General features: G+C 51.5%; 1 protein-coding gene across 16 annotated transcripts in view; it reads left to right on the top strand.

Annotated features, from left to right (window-relative positions):
• The window catches only part of PC (pyruvate carboxylase), a 112,715-nt gene that overhangs the window by 74,241 nt on the left and 21,822 nt on the right, over nt 1-16,652 (top strand). For 9 of the 16 annotated variants that reach the window (XM_036995780.2, XM_073217507.1, XM_036995785.2 and 6 more), the window contains one exon: nt 16,380-16,515. In XM_036995780.2, coding sequence (XP_036851675.2) covers nt 16,380-16,515 — 136 coding nt within the window. Of the gene's footprint in view, nt 1-11,005; nt 11,162-11,185; nt 11,365-12,898; nt 12,975-16,379; nt 16,516-16,652 lie in introns of those variants that run through there. The other 7 variants (XM_036995781.2, XM_036995783.2, XM_073217502.1 and 4 more) reach the window with 3 other exon arrangements.

The following is a 16,652-nucleotide window of genomic DNA, read 5'->3' on the forward strand; positions in this document are numbered from 1 at the left end:
TTTGTCAAATGCTTTTTCAGCATCTATGGAGATGATCATGTGGTTTTTGTCTTTCTTTTTGTTGATGTGGTGGATGATGTTGATGGATTTTCGAATGTTGTACCATCCTTGCTCCCTGGGATGAACCCCACTTGGTCATGGTGTATGATCCTTTTGATATACTGTTGAATTCTGTTTGCTAATATTTTATTGAGTATTTTTGCATCTACATTCATCAGGGATATTGGTCTGTAATTTTCTTTTTTGGTGGGGTCTTTGCCTGGTTTTGGTATTAGGGTGATGTTGGCTTCATAGAATGAGTTTGGGAGTATTCCCTCTTCTTCTGTTTTTTGGAACACTTTAAGGAGAATGGGCATTATGTCTTCTCTGTGTGTCTGATAAAATTCCGAGGTAAATCCGTCCGGCCCCGGGGTTTTGTTCTTGGGTAGTTTTTTTATTACCATTTCAATTTCTTTGCTCGTAATTGGTTTGTTTAACTTTTGTGTTTCTTCCTTGGTCAGTCTTGGGAGGTTGTATTTTTCTAGGAAGTTGTCCATTTCTTCTAGGTTTTCCAGCTTGTTGGCATATAGGTTTTCATAGTAGTCTTTAATAATTCTTTGTATTTCTGTGGAGTCTGTCGTGATTTTTCCATTCTCATTTCTGATTATGTTGATTTGTGTTGATTCTCTTTTTCTCTTAATAAGTTTGGCTAGAGGCTTATCTATTTTGTTTATTTTCTCAAAGAACCAGCTCTTGGTTTCGTTGATTTTTGCTATTGTTTTATTCTTCTCAATTTTGTTTATTTCTTCTCTGATCTTTATTATGTCCCTCCTTCTGCTGACTTTAGGCCTCATTTGTTCTTCTTTTTCCAGTTTTGATAATTGTGATGTTAGACTGTTCATTTGGGATTGTTCTTCCTTCTTCAAGTGTGCCTGGATTGCTATATACTTTCCTCTTAAGACTGCTTTCGCTGCGTCCTACAGAAGTTGGGGCTTAGTGTTGTTGTTGTCATTTGTTTCTATATATTGCTTGATCTCTATTTTGATTTGTTCATTGATCCATTGATTATTTAGTAGCATGTTGTTAAGCCTCCATGTGTTTGTGAGCCTTTTTGTTTTCTTTGTAGAATTTATTTCTACTTTTATACCTTTGTGGTCTGAAAAATTGGTTGGTAGAATTTCAGTATTTTGGAGTTTACTGAGGCTCTTTTTGTGACCTAGTATGTGGTCTATTCTGGAGAATGTTCCATGTGCACTTGAGAAGAAAGTATATCCTGTTGCTTTTGGATGTAGAGTTCTATAAATGTCTATTAGGTCCATCTGTTCTAGTGTGTTGTTCAGTGCCTGTGTGTCCTTACTTATTTTCTGCCCGCTGGATCTATCCTTCGGGGTGAGTGGTGTGTTGAAGTCTCCTAAAATGAATGCATTGCAGTCTATTTCCCTCTTTAGTTCTGTTAGTATTTGCTTCACATGTGCTGGTGCTCCTGTATTGGGTGCATATATATTTAGAATGGTTATATCCTCTTGTTGGACTGAGCCCTTTATCATTATGTAATGTCCTTCTTTATCTCTTGTTACTTTCTTTGTTTTGAAGTCTATTTTGTCTGATATTAGTACTGCAACCCCTGCTTTCTTCTCACTGTTGTTTGCCTGAAATATGTTTTTCCATCCCTTGACTTTTAGTCTATGCTTATCTTTGGGTTTAAGTGAGTTTCTTGTAAGTAGCATATAGATGGGTCTTGCTTTTTTATCCATTCTATTACTCTGTGTCTTTGATTGGTGCATTAAGTCCATTTACATTTAGGGTGACTAGTGAGAGATATGTACTTATTGCCATTGCAGGCTTTAGATTCGTGGTTACCAAAGGTTCAAGGTTAGCTTCTTTAGTATCTTACTGCCTAACTTAGCTCGCTTATTGAGCTGTTATATACACTGTCTGGAGATTCTTTTCTTCTCTCCCTTCTTATTCCTCCTCCTCCATTCTTCATATGTTGTGTGTTTTGTTCTGTGCTCTTTTTAGGGGTGCTCCCATCTAGAGCAGTCCCTGTAGGATGCCCTGTAGAGGTGGTTTGTGGGAAGCAAATTCCCTCAGCTTTTGCTTGTCTGGGAATTGTTTAATCCCGCCATCATATTTAAATGATAGTCGTGCTGGATACAGTATCCTTGGTTCAAGGCCCTTCTGTTTCATTGCATTAAGTATATCATGCCATTCTCTTCTGGCCTGTAGGGTTTCTGTCGAGAAGTCTGATGTTAGCCTGATGGGTTTTCCTTTATAGGTGACCTTTTTCTCTCTAGCTGCCTTTAAAACTCTTTCCTTGTCCTTGATCCTTGCCATTTTAATTACTATGTGTCTTGGTGTTGTCCTCCTTGGATCCTTTCTGTTGGGGGCTCTGTGTAATTCCATGGTCTGTTCGATTATTTCCTCCCCCAGTTTGGGGAAGTTTTCAGCAATTATTTCTTCAAAGAGACTTTCTATCCCTTTTCCTCTTTCTTCTTCTTCTGGTATCCCTATAATATGAATATTATTCCTTTTGGCTTGGTCACATAGTTCTCTTAGTGTTGTTTCATTCCTGGAGATCCTTTTATCTCTCTCTATGTCAGCTTCTATACATTCCTGTTCTCTGGCTTCTATTCCTTCAATGGCCTCTTGCATCTTATCCATTCTGCTTATAAATCCTTCCAGGGATTGTTTCACTTCTGTGATCTCCTTCCTTGCATCTGTGATCTCCCTCCGGACTTCATCCCACTGCTCTTGCATTTTTCTCTGCATCTCTGTCAGCATGTTCATGATTTTTATTTTGAATTCTTTTTCAGGAGGACTAGTTTGGTCTGTCTCCTTCTCAGGTGTTGTCTCTGTGATCTTTGTCTGCCTGTAGTTTTGTCTTTTCATGGTAATAGAGATAGTTTGCAGAGCTGGTACAAGTGACCACTGGAAGAGCTTCCCTTCTTGTTGGTTTGTGGCCTTCCTCTCCTGGGAGAACAGCGACCTCTAGTGGCTTGTGCTGGGCAGCTGTGTGCAGACAGGGCTTCTGCTTCCTGCCCGGTTGCTATGGGGTTTATCTCCGCTGTTGCAGTGGGCGTGGCCTGGCTGGGGCTGCTCCTCCAAAATGGTGGAGCCCCGTTGGAGGGGGAGCGGCAGGAGGCTATTTATCTCTGTAAGGGGCCTCTGTGCTCCCTGCTGCCCACAGGGTTAGAGTGCCCAGAGATCCCCAGATTCCCTGCTTCTGGTCTAAGTGACCTGTCCTGCCCCTTTAAGACTTCCAAAAAGCACTCTCCAAACCAAAACAACAACAGCAACAATGAGAGAGGGAACAGGGAAAAAAAAAAAAAAAGGAAAAAACACGCGATTTTTTTTTTGTCCTCATGCGCCGGTCCCAGGCACCCGCTCACTGGTCCTGCTGCCCTGCCTCCCTAGCACCAGGGTCCCTGTCCCTTCAAGGCTTCCAAAAAGCACCTGCCCACTGGTCCCGCAGGGAAAAACGCGCGATATTCTTTGTCCTCAGGTGCCGGTCCCAGGCACCCGCTCACCAGTCCCGCCGCCCTGCCTCCCTAGCACCGGGGTCCCTGTCCCTTTAAGGCTTCCAAAAAGCACTCACCAAAAAGAGGAAAAAAAAGGGGAAAAATGCGCGATTTCCTCTGTCCTCAGGTGCCGGTCTCAGGCACCCGCCCACCGGTCCCACAGGGAAAAACGCGTGATATTCTTTGTCCTCAGGCGCCAGTCCCAGGCACCCGCTCACCGGTCCCGCCACCCTGCCTCCCTAGCAACGGAGTCCCTGTCCCTTTAAGGCTTCCAAAAAGCACTCCCCAAAAACAAAAACCGCTCCGGTTTCTTTCCACCCGCCGGGAGCCGGGGGGAGGGGCGCTCGGGTCCCGCCGGGCCGGGGCTTGTATCTTACCCCCTTCGCAAGGTGCTGGGTTCTTGCAGGTGTGGATGTGGTCTGGATGTTGTCCTGTGTCCTGTGGTCTCTATTTTAGGAAGATTTTTCGTTGTTATATTTTCATAGCTCTATGTGTTTTTGGGAGGAGATTTCCACTGCTCTACTCACGCCACCATCCTGGCTCCGCCCCGCCATCTCGCCTTTTATTTGTTAAAACCCTCTCTGCCCTCTTGGGAACCTCCCACCTCCGGGAACTTTCTGGCCTTTGCTATTGTCTGGAGCGGTGGCTCTCTGCACCACTGGACAGCAGGCTCGCCGGGCCTCCTTTGCCATCACCCTGAGGCTTCCCTTTGCCTCCTTCTTTGCTAGCTGCCTGGTTCCTGGGTCCTGTGTTTTCCTCAGTTTTGTTTCTTCTGCTGTTAGTGCCCAACCCCTGGGAGCTTCCCTGAGAACAGGCATGTGGGAGGGAAAGTTCCTCTGGTGGGGCATTCTGAAAATATCTTTATTTTGTCCCCACACTCAATTGCTAGTCTGAGTAGAGAATTCTAGGTTGAAGAACATTTTCCTTTAAAAGTAGCTTCTTGCTCAGTGTCACTGTTAAAGACTGTTATGTGACCTGGTTCTCTTCTTGGGAAGCCTGAATGATGGCCCACAAAGATATCCAGGTCCTTATATCCTGTGTCACCTTATGAGGACAAAAGGATCTTTGCAGATGTCATGAAGTTAAAGATCTTGACATGGGAAGACGGTCCTGGGTTATCTGGGGAGCCTTAAATGCCATCACGCATGTCATCAGGAGAGAGAGGCAGCTTGGACACATTGCGAAGGCTGGGTGACGACAAGCAGAGGTGTTCAGGCAGACGGGGACACCAGAGGCGGGGAGGGAGATGCTCCCCTAGAGCCTCTGGAGAGTGCCGCCGTGCCGGAGCCTTGATGCGGGCCCAGTGAGGCCGATGCTGATCTCTGGCCTCCAAAACCAAAGAGTTTAAGCCATCGAGTCTGTGGGGTTTGTTATGGCAGCCCCAGGAACTAATACAGGAAGCTGGTGGGGACCCACCTGATCCCGTTTGCAGGTGGGACTTCCAACATCCTGCTAGGATCTCGGGAACCCTCACCAGGCGCTGTGTGCGTCCTTCGGCTTAGGACGCGTTCCAGATAACTCTCCCCTGCTCTCGCCCGCCGGGACTCCTGGGAGCTGGGTGCTGGGCTCCCTGGACTCAGCTCTTATTTTCTTACCTTTTCTCCTATTTGCCATATGTCAGTCTTTTTGTTATGCTTTCTGAGTAATGTCCTCAACTGTGTTATGATTCTTCTATTTATTATGTTTAAAAATGTCTGCAACTCTATTTTTAATTTCCTAGAGCTCTTGTTGCCTTTTTAAAATAGCTGCCGCCTCTCAATGCAGTAACTTCTCTTCTCTCTGGAGATTAATTGTAGTTTTTCTCTAAGTATCTGCTCTCTATATTACTTTTCTCCTCAGAGTTACCTATTTTTTTAATTCCCATTTGTTTTTGTGACTTTTTTGGCGATTTCCTCAAATAACTGGTGATATGTGGCTGGCTGTTCATACTGAAGTGACCAAAAACCCTGGGTGTGGTGGGGCTTGTGGACTGGCTGTCCTCACCCTCAGGAGTGGACACTGCAGGCAGCCTCTTCTGGCACCCACTGAATGTTGGTAGCCACGGAACTTCTCCTAGGCTGGTGGTTTCCTGGAGAGAAGTCCTCAGAGTGCTGTCTGATCACCACCCTGGGGGCTGCTCTGCAGAAGCTGACCCGTATACCTACCTGCTGACACTTCGAGCAGCACGTGGTGCCATCTGGAGGATTTGGGGGTGACTACAGAGGGCTCCAGGAGCTGCACCAGCATTTGAGGGGGGGGCCACGGGTTGTTTGCTGTTCCCGGTTCTGCTGGGGTTGGGGGTTCTCCTGGCCACATGTGGTGGGAGACAGGTCTGGAGCTTTCACGTGCACAGACTTCATCCAGCCTTCTGGTTGCTGCCCCACCTTCAGAGGCACCGGAACTACTAAATTCTGAACTCCTGGGAGCTTGCAGCCTAGATTCACTTGCTCTGTGCCTTCTCCTGTGCATTCCCCACCCGCCCCGTGGTTGCCATGTCCACGCGCTGTCCATCAGACGGTGTGATTGACCGCTCTTATCTGCTGCCTTGGCTTTCCCATTCTGTGTCCTTGCAGGCTTGTGCTCTCTGAAACACACCGTTTTGCCAATATTTTAGTGGGATTTCAGAGGGGGATAGGAATGAACCCCTGTGTCAGATCCACTACATTTCACCAGTCCCAATTCTTAGTGTAAGACATGAAGCAAATCTATCAGCATAGGGACATTGGTTTATTCAGGACCCATGGGTCTTATATTACCAGCTGTGCCATCTGTAGTTTTTAAATGTTTTATTGAAAGAAAGAAGACTCCTTGATCCTGGTACCCTCGCTCATCCTGCCCTTCTCTTCTAAGTGCTCTGGAAGTCCTTGCCCAAACCTGGGAGCTTGCACTGGAGACTAACTCACTCTCGCTGACTCCGGCCCTCACCTTCACCCCCACCTTTCTGAGCCACCACTACGGCCACAAGTGGCCACCTTGCTGCTGAATATGGTGGCTGCTTTTTTATTCCATACTGCAGCTCTGCTGCCTTCAGTGATGATGGCTCCTCAAATCCTCGGCTTTCATGACACTCCCACAGCCTTGGCCCATCCCTGGGCATCGCTCTGGGCTGGAGATAACTCGTTCCCTCTCCTGCTCAGATCTCTCCCTCAACGCTAGACCCCAGTGGCTGGTTTGCCCTGCCCAGCCTGAGAGCCTGCGGTTAACTCAGGCTCACCAGGGTCAGAATAGAGCTTGCAGGTTTCTACCTATGTCTGCTTCTGTGCCCTTTAACTTGACGTCCTCGCCCTCCACCCTTCCCTTAGATCAGGAGCAGAGTCATGCTCACCTGTGGCTTCTTCCCTCCTCATCTAACAGGTGCTGGTGATATTGCCCTGACCTGTGTCCTAAGTCCTCACCTTCTGCCTACGTCAGAGCATCCTCCTCCACTCCTCAGAATCAGCTTCCTCAGAACGGCCAGAGTGGTCCCTCTAAAGCACACCTGTCTCCTCCCCTGCCTGGTCTTTGGTCGCATCCCTGGACTGGAGGGTGCAGCCGGCCCGGTGTCTCGTGTCTGCCCGTGGTTTCCTCCTGAGCACCTTCACTCCCTGCCCCCCACCTCGGTGGCCACGCAGCAGGCTGTGTGCTTTCGCCTTTGCTCCAGCTGTCCCCACGCCAGAACGCTTCCCTCCTTCCTCCTTGTTCTGGAAGATGGTCCCTGGTGGCTTCCAGAGGTCGTCCTGCTGACTGCCGGCTGTCCAAACAGCTGCGTGCTGTGTACATGCGCAGTCTTCCTGGCCCAAGCAACTGCTTTTCACAGTCCTGAGTAGCTCCATGCTCTGAAGGCCCCCGCTGCGGCTGCATCAGGATGAGCAGGAGAGAAGGGGACATTTTTACCACCCTGCGCTCCCTGCCCCTGGGTTTAGGGTCTGGTCGTTTTGGGGAATCTGGTCCTATTAGTGACCTAGGGCTGCCATAGCAAAGTACCCAAAATGGGAGTTTACAACCGAGATTTATTGTCTTCCAGTCTGGAGGTCAGAATTCCAGAATTAAACTGTCGGGAGAGCCATGCTCACTCAGACAGCTCTAGGGGAGGGTCCTTCCTTATCTCCTCCAACTTCTGGTGTTTTCCAGCAATCCTTGGCTTGTAGATGTGTCTCTCCACTCAAGGCCGTCTCCTTCCCTGTGTCTTCACATTGTCTTCCCTCTATATGTCTTTGTGTCCAAATTTCTCCTCTATATAAGAACACCAAGCATACTGGATTAGAGCCCACCCTAGACCTCATTTTCAAAGATTGCCTCTGTAAAGACCCTATTTCCAACTAAGGTCACATTCTGAGGTTGGGACCTCCACATATCCCTTCAGGGGACGCGGTTCAGCCCATACACTGGCCATCTGCTTTCTTGCCACCTCAGAACTGGGGTAAACTTAGAACTGCACACACGCAGCACTGGGGCGGGCTGCACCCTCCGTGTCCAGGGATGTGACCAAAGACCAGGCAGGGGAGGAGACAGGTGCGCTTTACAGGGACCACTCTGGCTCTTCTGAGGAAGAGGGGAGGAGGGCCCGTGCTGCTCTCCCGCTGCAGTGGGTGTGCTGGGAGGGGCCGGGAGCCTCCCTGGACCGCCTGCCTGCCTACTGTGGTCTGGTGCCTCCCCCGGCCACAAAGCATTGTTTGTCCATCCAACATTTGAAATTGAGTCTTTAGTGCCTGTCACCCTGCTTAGCCCTGAAATGCACCCCTGGCTCTCACCCTCAGCTTGGGAGGCACTTTTGACTTCCCTTGTCCACACTTTGGGCTCAGTCTATGGGTAAGGATGCTGGTGTGCCCACTGACTTGTGGATGCAGCTCTGGGGAGGAGCCAGGCCTTATTAATCTTTGCCCAAGGCTCCAGCATATTTCTGGACTCACATTACTCAGCAGACTCATGTGGCCTGGAAAATTCACTCACTCATTCATTCATTTATTCCCCAGACACTTAATTTCAGCATCAGGCACTGTGCAGGGTGCTAGGCAGGTCAAAGACCCTATCTCCTCAGCATCTGGTGAGACAGGTCATCAAATCATTATAACATTACATGCTTCTTCCCTAGGACACAGACAGGAACCCATAGGGCGCCCCCACAAGCAGGAGGGCAGTATGTGGCAGAGACAGTGACAGCTGAGGGGGCTGAGGAGGTGGGGGTGTCTTCTTGAGCGAGTCCTAGAGCAGGTGGAGAACTTAGGGGCGGTGGCCTTCCCACAGTGAGCCCTGCCCAGCCGGTCTGGCTCTTGGGCTGGTGCCCAGGTCGGCAGGAGGCTCCTTTTGCACCAGGGGGCAGTGTTCACCCTGGAATCCTCCCTGCCCTCCCTGGCCCTGCACGGGCGCGCCTCGCTTCATTGCACTTTTCAGATACCGCATGTTTTACAAATTGAAGATTTGTGGCAACCCTGCGTTAGACTTACCTCCAGGTGGCATTTTCCCAACAGCATTTGCTCACTTCCTGTCTCTGTCACATTTTGGTGATTTTCTCAATATTTCAAATGTTTTCATGACAATGATATTTGTTAGGGTGATCTGTGAGCAGTGATCATGACTTGCGGAAAGCTCAGGTGGTGGTTAGCACTTTTTATAATGAAGTTTTTAAATTAAGGTATGCATTGTTTTTTAGACATAATGCTGCTACAGTGCACTTAAAAGACTATATAGCACAGAGTAAACGTAACTTTTATATGCACTGGGAAACCAGAACAGTCAGTTGACTTGCTTTATTGAGATGTTCATTTTATTGCTGTGGTCTGGAACCGAACCCAAAGTATCTCCAAGGTGTGCCTGTGGCTTTATTTCCCGGCCACTGCCCAGCAGGCCCTGATCACCCCTCACCCCTCACCTCTCACTCTCCTCCTTTCTCTGCTCCTCCTCTGTCTGGGCCCACAGATCTCCTCCCAGTGCCAGGTGCCCATGTCACGGCTGTGTCCCTGCCCCATCTTAAACCAGGGGCTGTCAGGGGTGACACGGAGCCACCCTGGTGGGGCCTGGATGCACAGGCACGGAGCGTCAGCTGTGCTGCCCCCGCCCGGGAGCTGTCTCCACTCCGCCTCTCCTTCTTTCCCTCCGTAGCTTTTCCTCTTCCTCTGTCACCTCCAGTGTCTCTCGTGCACTCCCTTCAGCTCCCACCACCCAGAAGTCCCAGCCCTGGTCTGTCCTCTCTTGGGCGCTTTGATATCGGCTGCTGTAGCCCATAAAGTCAGGTGCATTCTTTTCCTTTCCCCTGTTCCCATTGGCTTCCAGCCCTGGGTCGCCCAGTGGACCCGTTTAGGACAGCACAGAGCTGCTGGGGCTGGGTGGGGGGGCTCCTGAGCGGCCCATCCGTCAGAGGCTGCCTCTGCCAAAAACTCCTTCCTTCTGGTTCTGACCTGCTGTTGCTGGCAGCTGCTGAGGAGGCTGAGGGCGGGCATGGAGCCTGAGGGGTGCTGGTGCTGGGGAGATAGGAAGTAGATGGTTAGGAGCCTCACTGGTGATAGTTAATTTGGCCCGTTTCTGATTGGCTCTCCCTTCTCACCCCTCTGGCTGCTCTCAGGCGCACCTCTGAGATGGACACGCTGAGAGACTTGGGGCTGGCAGGCCACACGGTGGGCTTCCAAAGCTGACACATCAGCCAGCCGTGCAGACGCAGGGCCGAGCTTTCCCTTCCTCTGTGCCTCCTGCCCACAGCTGCCCTCTGAGGCTGTGGAAGATGCTGTAGGAAGAACAGTGGTATTTTGGGTGGAGCAGTACAAATTTTCAAAGGAACGTTCCAGGGCCTGCTGCTAGACTACAGCAGCCATGCAGATCGCTGTCCTACCCTGATCCCCACAGCACTGCTCTGCTGGGAGCACAGCACACTGAGTACCGTGGCCATAAACATGGACAGTGATGGCCTGACATTGTGCCGCTCCTGGTTGCAAGACACAGCCTGGGAGACGTTGCTTAGGTTTGAAGTAGTGGGACTTCTAGTGACATTTAACGAGTTATTGGATAAATTGAAACTACCCTAGTTTACTGGGGACCCACGATCGCCAGCCCTGTCAGTCTGCTTTCCAGTGGGAGTGCGGAGGGCACTGGTGGCTCTGCTGGGTTTCAAGCTGCCAGCACGGTTTTAATCAAAAGTGGGTGTTTGGGTTTTTGGTTTCCAGGTGCCTGTCACACTGCTTCTGATGAAAGCCACAGCTGATTCCTTTAGTTGGGTAATGACCCCATAGACCCCAGTGGGTCAGAGGCATACCAGCTGGCTCACCACGGGCCCTGCTAGGTGGCCATGGCCATACTTAATCCCACCGCTCCTGGTTCCTTATCAGTGAAGAGAGTTAGATGGGGGGGGGGCCCGAGTCAGCACTGCGGAGCACCCACTCGCAGCCCTGTGCCTCGGAGAGAGGAGGCTCTGCCTAGGTGCCACCGCTTGTCCCCTCCGGCCAGCTCCAGCCTGGCACGTAGGCGGAGCGTGCTGAGTGCTGGACACTGCAGAAGCGGCGGGCGCCGATCATCAGGACTGAGCGGACGGTGTTGACGCCGCCTCCTGCCTCGCTCCACAGGTGGCTGTAGGCACCTTCCCGACTTGATTGTCATCACTGCTTCTGGAAGGAGAATGCTGAGCCTGTTGATCCATTGTTGGAGGAGAAAATTGAAGCTTGAAGAGAAGTAGAAACTGTCTGTGAAGTCATGCTGAGAGGCAGCAGGGGAGAAAACAGGTGTTTCAGACACTCCCTGCTTCCCTGTGCCCATTCTTGCTGGCAAGGCATTGTTTATGGGCCCCAAGCGAGAGTCAAAGCCATCATATTCCCTGTCTCTAATGCACAACCTGAAGCCAAGGAAGGGGATCCATCAGCTGGCATTTGCAAAAAATAGCCAACAGCCTCTCTCAGGGTGTCAGCTCTCTGGAGAGGAAACCAGGGTAAGGCCTCTTTGGGTCATAGTGCTTGCTTTTCTCTTACTCACCATCTCGCCCACCTCTGAGGTCAGAAAAGGAGGTTATTGCTCACGGGCATCACCAGCACCAAGCAGGGAACCGAGGCTGCCGCACTCCTGCAGCCCCCGAGGGGCCTCTCCTATTGGGGGCGGTCTAACAGACGGCGCCCTGCGTGGGAGAGCAGCCTCCCTTGCTGAAGGGCTGCAGCTCGCTCAGGCAGGGTCAGCTAAAGTGACAGAATAGGGACTTCCCAAGGTACCAGGTGGGTCAGTGAGGCCTTTGGAGTTTTAAGATTCTCAGCCAAACTGTCAATGAGGACGTTTTGGTTACCATTTACCAACCAAAAACCCATGGTGGGAGCCTGGGCCCAGTACCAGTCTGCTCACAAGTGACTGGTGCTGCCACCCATTCTCTACCCTGGTGTGAGGCGGGCCGGGATGCCACCTGGAGCAGTGCCTGAGGGAAGGCCAGCACTCCAGGGGCTCTTCTTTGGGAAGTGCCACTGTGAAGAGAAGCTGGCACTCAGGTCACTCCAGGATGCCAGGACTTGCTGTCAGGGCAGGGGTCCCCTTTAATGCCAGAGCCCTCCAAGAGGGAGTCTGGTGCCCAGAGGCCTTCCCACCATCCACTGCTCCCACCTTAGGTGTCCTGCTTCTACTGATGGTTCTCACCAGTGTCTCCACCAGCATGGCTTCCTGCCACCTCCGCCCCAAGCACTGCGCAGGGGCCTGTCCTTCCCCAGGGTTGAGGGATGGGGGGGATTTAGGGAGCAGTGGGAATCTGCTCCTAAACTTTGGCCCGTTCCAGACCCCTCAACCTCGACGTACCCAGAGCGAACTCATCACAGCCCGCAAGGTCCTGCCCCTGGAGGGGAGGGCTCTGTGGCCATTCATGGCTGACCTGTGGCTTTTCCCTAAGCTGATGTTGATTCTGGAAGGCTTGGAAGCCCCAGGCTTCCAAACCCCCTGGGTTTCAGGTCTGGAATGGGTGGGATTTGACAAGAGGGAAGGCTGGGTGCCCAGATGGGTGGAGGTGTACTGGGAAAGAGGTGGGATTTTATTTCATCTATGTGTCCTTGGGTCCCAAGCCTGGCACTGGTGGGGGGTGGGGGGTTGACTAAGCCATGAACTGAGCTTGCAAGGCTGTGCCTGGCTCTGAGGAGCATGTGACCTTGCCCCCGTAACCCACAAGAGAGCCCCACCTGATTAGCCTCCCCAGGTCCCTCTCTGCCTGCGTTTCTGTGCCTTGAACCTCAAGTGGCAGCAGGTCCTAAATCAATTGGGAGTCTGCTGGCCCTCCGTGGGCTGGTCTCCTGCCTCAGATCACTCCCCTCACAGTTGCTCTGCAACTGGGGGGCAAGGCAGCAGGCTTTGAGCTGGGTAGCACCTGCCTCCAGCTTGACCCCGCCTCCCCTTCTGGCCCATACCACCCGGGCCCCAGAGCACCCATTCCCCTGATTCCAGCCTTGGCCGCCACCCAGGCCTCCAGCAGTCTGGGGCCTGTGAACTTTGTCTCCCAGGCCAGTGACCACAGACAGAACAACAGCTGCGGCCTCCCTGGGCAGAAGCAGTTGCAGGTGCTGGGCTGGTGGCAGGGTAAGTGGTCCAGGGAGGGTGCAACCCCCCACACCTCACCTTCTGGTCCCCGCAGATCAGTGCAGGGCTCCTGTGGGCGCAGTTGAGCAAGGTCGAGGGTGGTGGCTGTGGCCTGGCAGGAATGAGAGGTGGGCACAGGGCGTGGCAGCCCAGTGGTGGCGAGATGCCTTCCTGCTCCTGCGCTCGTTTGTCTGGTGGAAGGCCAGTGGAAAGATAGGGATCGCTGCCTGCGTTTATCCCACCGTGCTGCGTTTAGGGTGCTAGGGCTCAGTGATGCCCAGGAGGACCCACTGAGGTTCCCCAATTTTACATATGGGGGTGGTGTCACCTGGTTTTACAGATGAGGAGGTGAGGTGTCAGGCACTCAGCTCTTACAGCTGCGGAAGGCAGGGCTGGGGGCAGACCCAGGCCTGCAGACTCCAGGCTTGTGCTGGGCTGGCAGCCAGCAGACAAGGCTGCTCTCTACCCCCACATTCCCCTCTGCTCTAATTTCAGCCCAAGGACCCTGACCTTTAGCTTTCATGAACATCTGTCTGGCAGCTGCTGTGTCCCAGGGCCTGGTCTGCTCAGGTGTCAAGTGCAGGCCTGCTCTTCTCTCTGTGCAGAGCTTGGGACTCTGGGGCATTTGGAGGCTGCCCCTCATGCCCAGAGCCCAGGCTCTTGGTTTGTAAAGTGGGACTGCCACAGAAGCCCTTCCTGTCACAGTGTTTTTAGGATATCGAATGCAAGAATGCATGTGGGACAGTCTCTAAGGCCCTGGGTGGAGTATTTCAGACTCCCTCAGTTCCTGACTGTGAGCTAAGGAGGCACTTGGCATGCACCCTGTGGGCATAAACTCCAGACATCCCTTTCTTTACAGGAAAAGGGAGTGGGGAGTGCATGGGGGTGGGACACAAAGATCTGTCTGCCCACAGGACAATGGGTAGGTGCCTAAGTGGTAGCAGGAGTAAACCCACCCAGGTGGGAGGAAGGGTCGGACTTCCCTGCGAATAGTTGGAACCTCCTTGGAGGTTTGAGAATCTTGGTGCCATGGCACCAGCTGTGAGGCTGCCCCCTGTAGGCGGGCTCCTGTGAGGGACTGGGCAAGGAAGGAGCAGTGGCCCTGCTGTCTGTGGGCACGGCGGGGGGCAGGCAGCCCCACTCATCGCAGATCGTTGCATAGGGTGCAAGCTGAGCCCTTGACCTCACCTAGAGGGACAAGGCAGCGGCTCCCTTAGCTTTTCCCTCCAAAGGTCTTCCTGTCCCGTCTGCATATTTCTTCATTTTGATTTGTAATTATGATCAATACATCCCCAGGGGAGAAAATACAGAACATACAGGCAAGCACAAAGAAGATGGCAAAAATGAGGCTGTGCCAATTCCAGAACAAAGGGATGAGCAGCGGGACGTGCCGGCAGAGTTCCTCCCAGTTGTTCTCCTTGCCTTAAAAAAAACTTGATAAGATCATGGGATTTATCTTACAATTTCTTTGGCATCACTTTCTATCATAAGCATTTCTCATGTCATCAAAAATGTACAAACAATTATGGTCAATGGTTATATAATGTCTGTACAGATGCCCTAGTGTTGGGTCTGTAAGTGGCTTGTAATTATTTGCTGTTGTAAGTAATGTACTTTGAACATCTTTCAAAAGCATCCATTTTGGTTCCCATTTTAGGGTATTTCCTTAGGTTGGAGTTCTAGATGGTACTGACCCGGCCAAGGGGATAAATACAGGCATACCTCATTTTATTGTGCTTTGCTTTATTGCACTTTGCAGTAATGTGGTTTTCACACATTGAAGTTTTGTGGTAACCCTGCATCAAGCAAATCTATGGGTGCCATTTTCCCAAAAACATTTGCTCATTTTGTGTCTCTGTGTCACATTTTGGTAATTCTTGAAATATTTCAAACTTCTTAATTATTATATTGTTATAGTGACCCATGATCAGTGATTTTGACTCACTGAAAACTCAGATAATGGTTAGCACTTTTTAGCAACAAAGCATTATTAAAAGTTTTGATATTATTAATGTACAATTACATGAGCAACATTATGGTTACTAGACTCCCCCTATCATCAAGTCCCCCCCACATACCCCATTACAGTCACTGTCCATCAGCATAGTAAGATGCTATAGAATCACTACTCAACAAAGCATTTTTTAATCAAGGTATATACATTGTTTTTTAGGTCCAGTACTCCTGCACAGTAACAGACTACAGTATAGAGTAAACGTAACTTTCATATGCGCTGGGAAACCCCGACACTCATGGCCTTGCTTCCTCGCCGACTTTGCTTCATTGCCATGGTCTGGAACCGAGCCGGCAGTGTCTCTGAGGCGTGCCTGTGGTTCAGAGGCTCTTGACAGGCTTTGCAGACAGCTGCCCTGAGAGCCAGACTGGGCCTTGGGGGTCTGTCTCCCGCAGGCCTTTCCAGCACCAACTCTGACTGTTCACAACACTTGCTAATTTAATAAGCAAAGTGGAGCCTCAGTCTTCTCATGTGACCGCCGTGATTTCAGGCGAGGTGTCGCTAACGGTCCGCCAGCCATCTGTCCTTACTGTTCTGTCGCTGTGCTTGTCCTAAAGGAGTCCTTTGCCTCTTCTTGATTATCGTTTGCAGTCGCTTGGGCTCTTTCTATCCATTGTCCTGGCTGCAGATCCCACCTGCGACCCAGAACAGAGCAAGCATTTGGTGCCCAGGACCAGGGCGGGCACGATTGGCACCCCACGCCTGTGCTCTGGTCTGTGTGCTATTGACTACCAGGGCGTGTGGCTCCAGCTGCCCTGCCAGGAAAGAATCTCACTCCCAGTGCCAGTGAAAGCTGATACCAGTGGATTAGGGCAGCTGCTAGGAGATCTGTCAGAGGGGAGATAGCAGGATAGCATCTGAAGTTTATTGCACTTTAAGGAGCCCTCAGTAGAAAGGAAGGTTTCCACTGATGTTTGAAGAAATCTGTGTTTTAACTGAGCAGAGGCTTCGCCTCCTAAGGCAGCACGTTGATGTGGCTCCCTGAGAGATCCACTGTTGCCCTCACTGCCTGGCCAGGCAGAACCCTTGGGGGGCTACAGGGCTACTGTGCCTGGCAGAGGGCATCGAAGAGGACAACATGCACAAAGTAGTCACCCAGGGACTCTGGTCAGCCTCTGAAATTGCTTTAAGAGCTTGAAGTGCTATAAAAACCACGGTGAGTATTAGAGCATAGGGCAAGCATGCAGTTCCCTCCAGGTTTGCATTTGCGCCTTGCTCTAGGACTAGTCAGCCCCACACCCCCCCTCCAGGAATGCTGGGCTTGACCAGGGATTGAGGAGCCGAGCCAGCCATGGTGCTGGCTTTCACGTGGCAGTGCTGTGGGGACCCCAGCTCTTCCCGGGCACCCTCAGTGCTGAGGCTCTTCTAACCTGGCTCTGATTTCTCCTCAGATGCTGAAGTTCCGGACTGTGCATGGGGGCCTGAGGGTCCTGGGCATCCGCCGCACCTCCACTGCCCCTGCTGCCTCTCCAAACGTCCGGCGTCTGGAGTACAAGCCCATCAAGAAAGTCATGGTGGCCAACAGAGGTGAGCCCCTGGGGCCTGTGAGAAGAGCCAGGCCTCCAGCCCGGCCGTAGCTTTTCTCTTCTGCCCCTGCACTGTACCCAGCTCCCCACCCTTCAGCCTGCTGTTCTTAGGACTCAGGAATCTAAGTTCTCATCCCT

The sequence above is a fragment of the Manis javanica genome, chromosome 11 (assembly GCF_040802235.1).
Source record: "Manis javanica isolate MJ-LG chromosome 11, MJ_LKY, whole genome shotgun sequence".
In the NCBI taxonomy this organism is placed as follows: domain Eukaryota; kingdom Metazoa; phylum Chordata; class Mammalia; order Pholidota; family Manidae; genus Manis; species Manis javanica.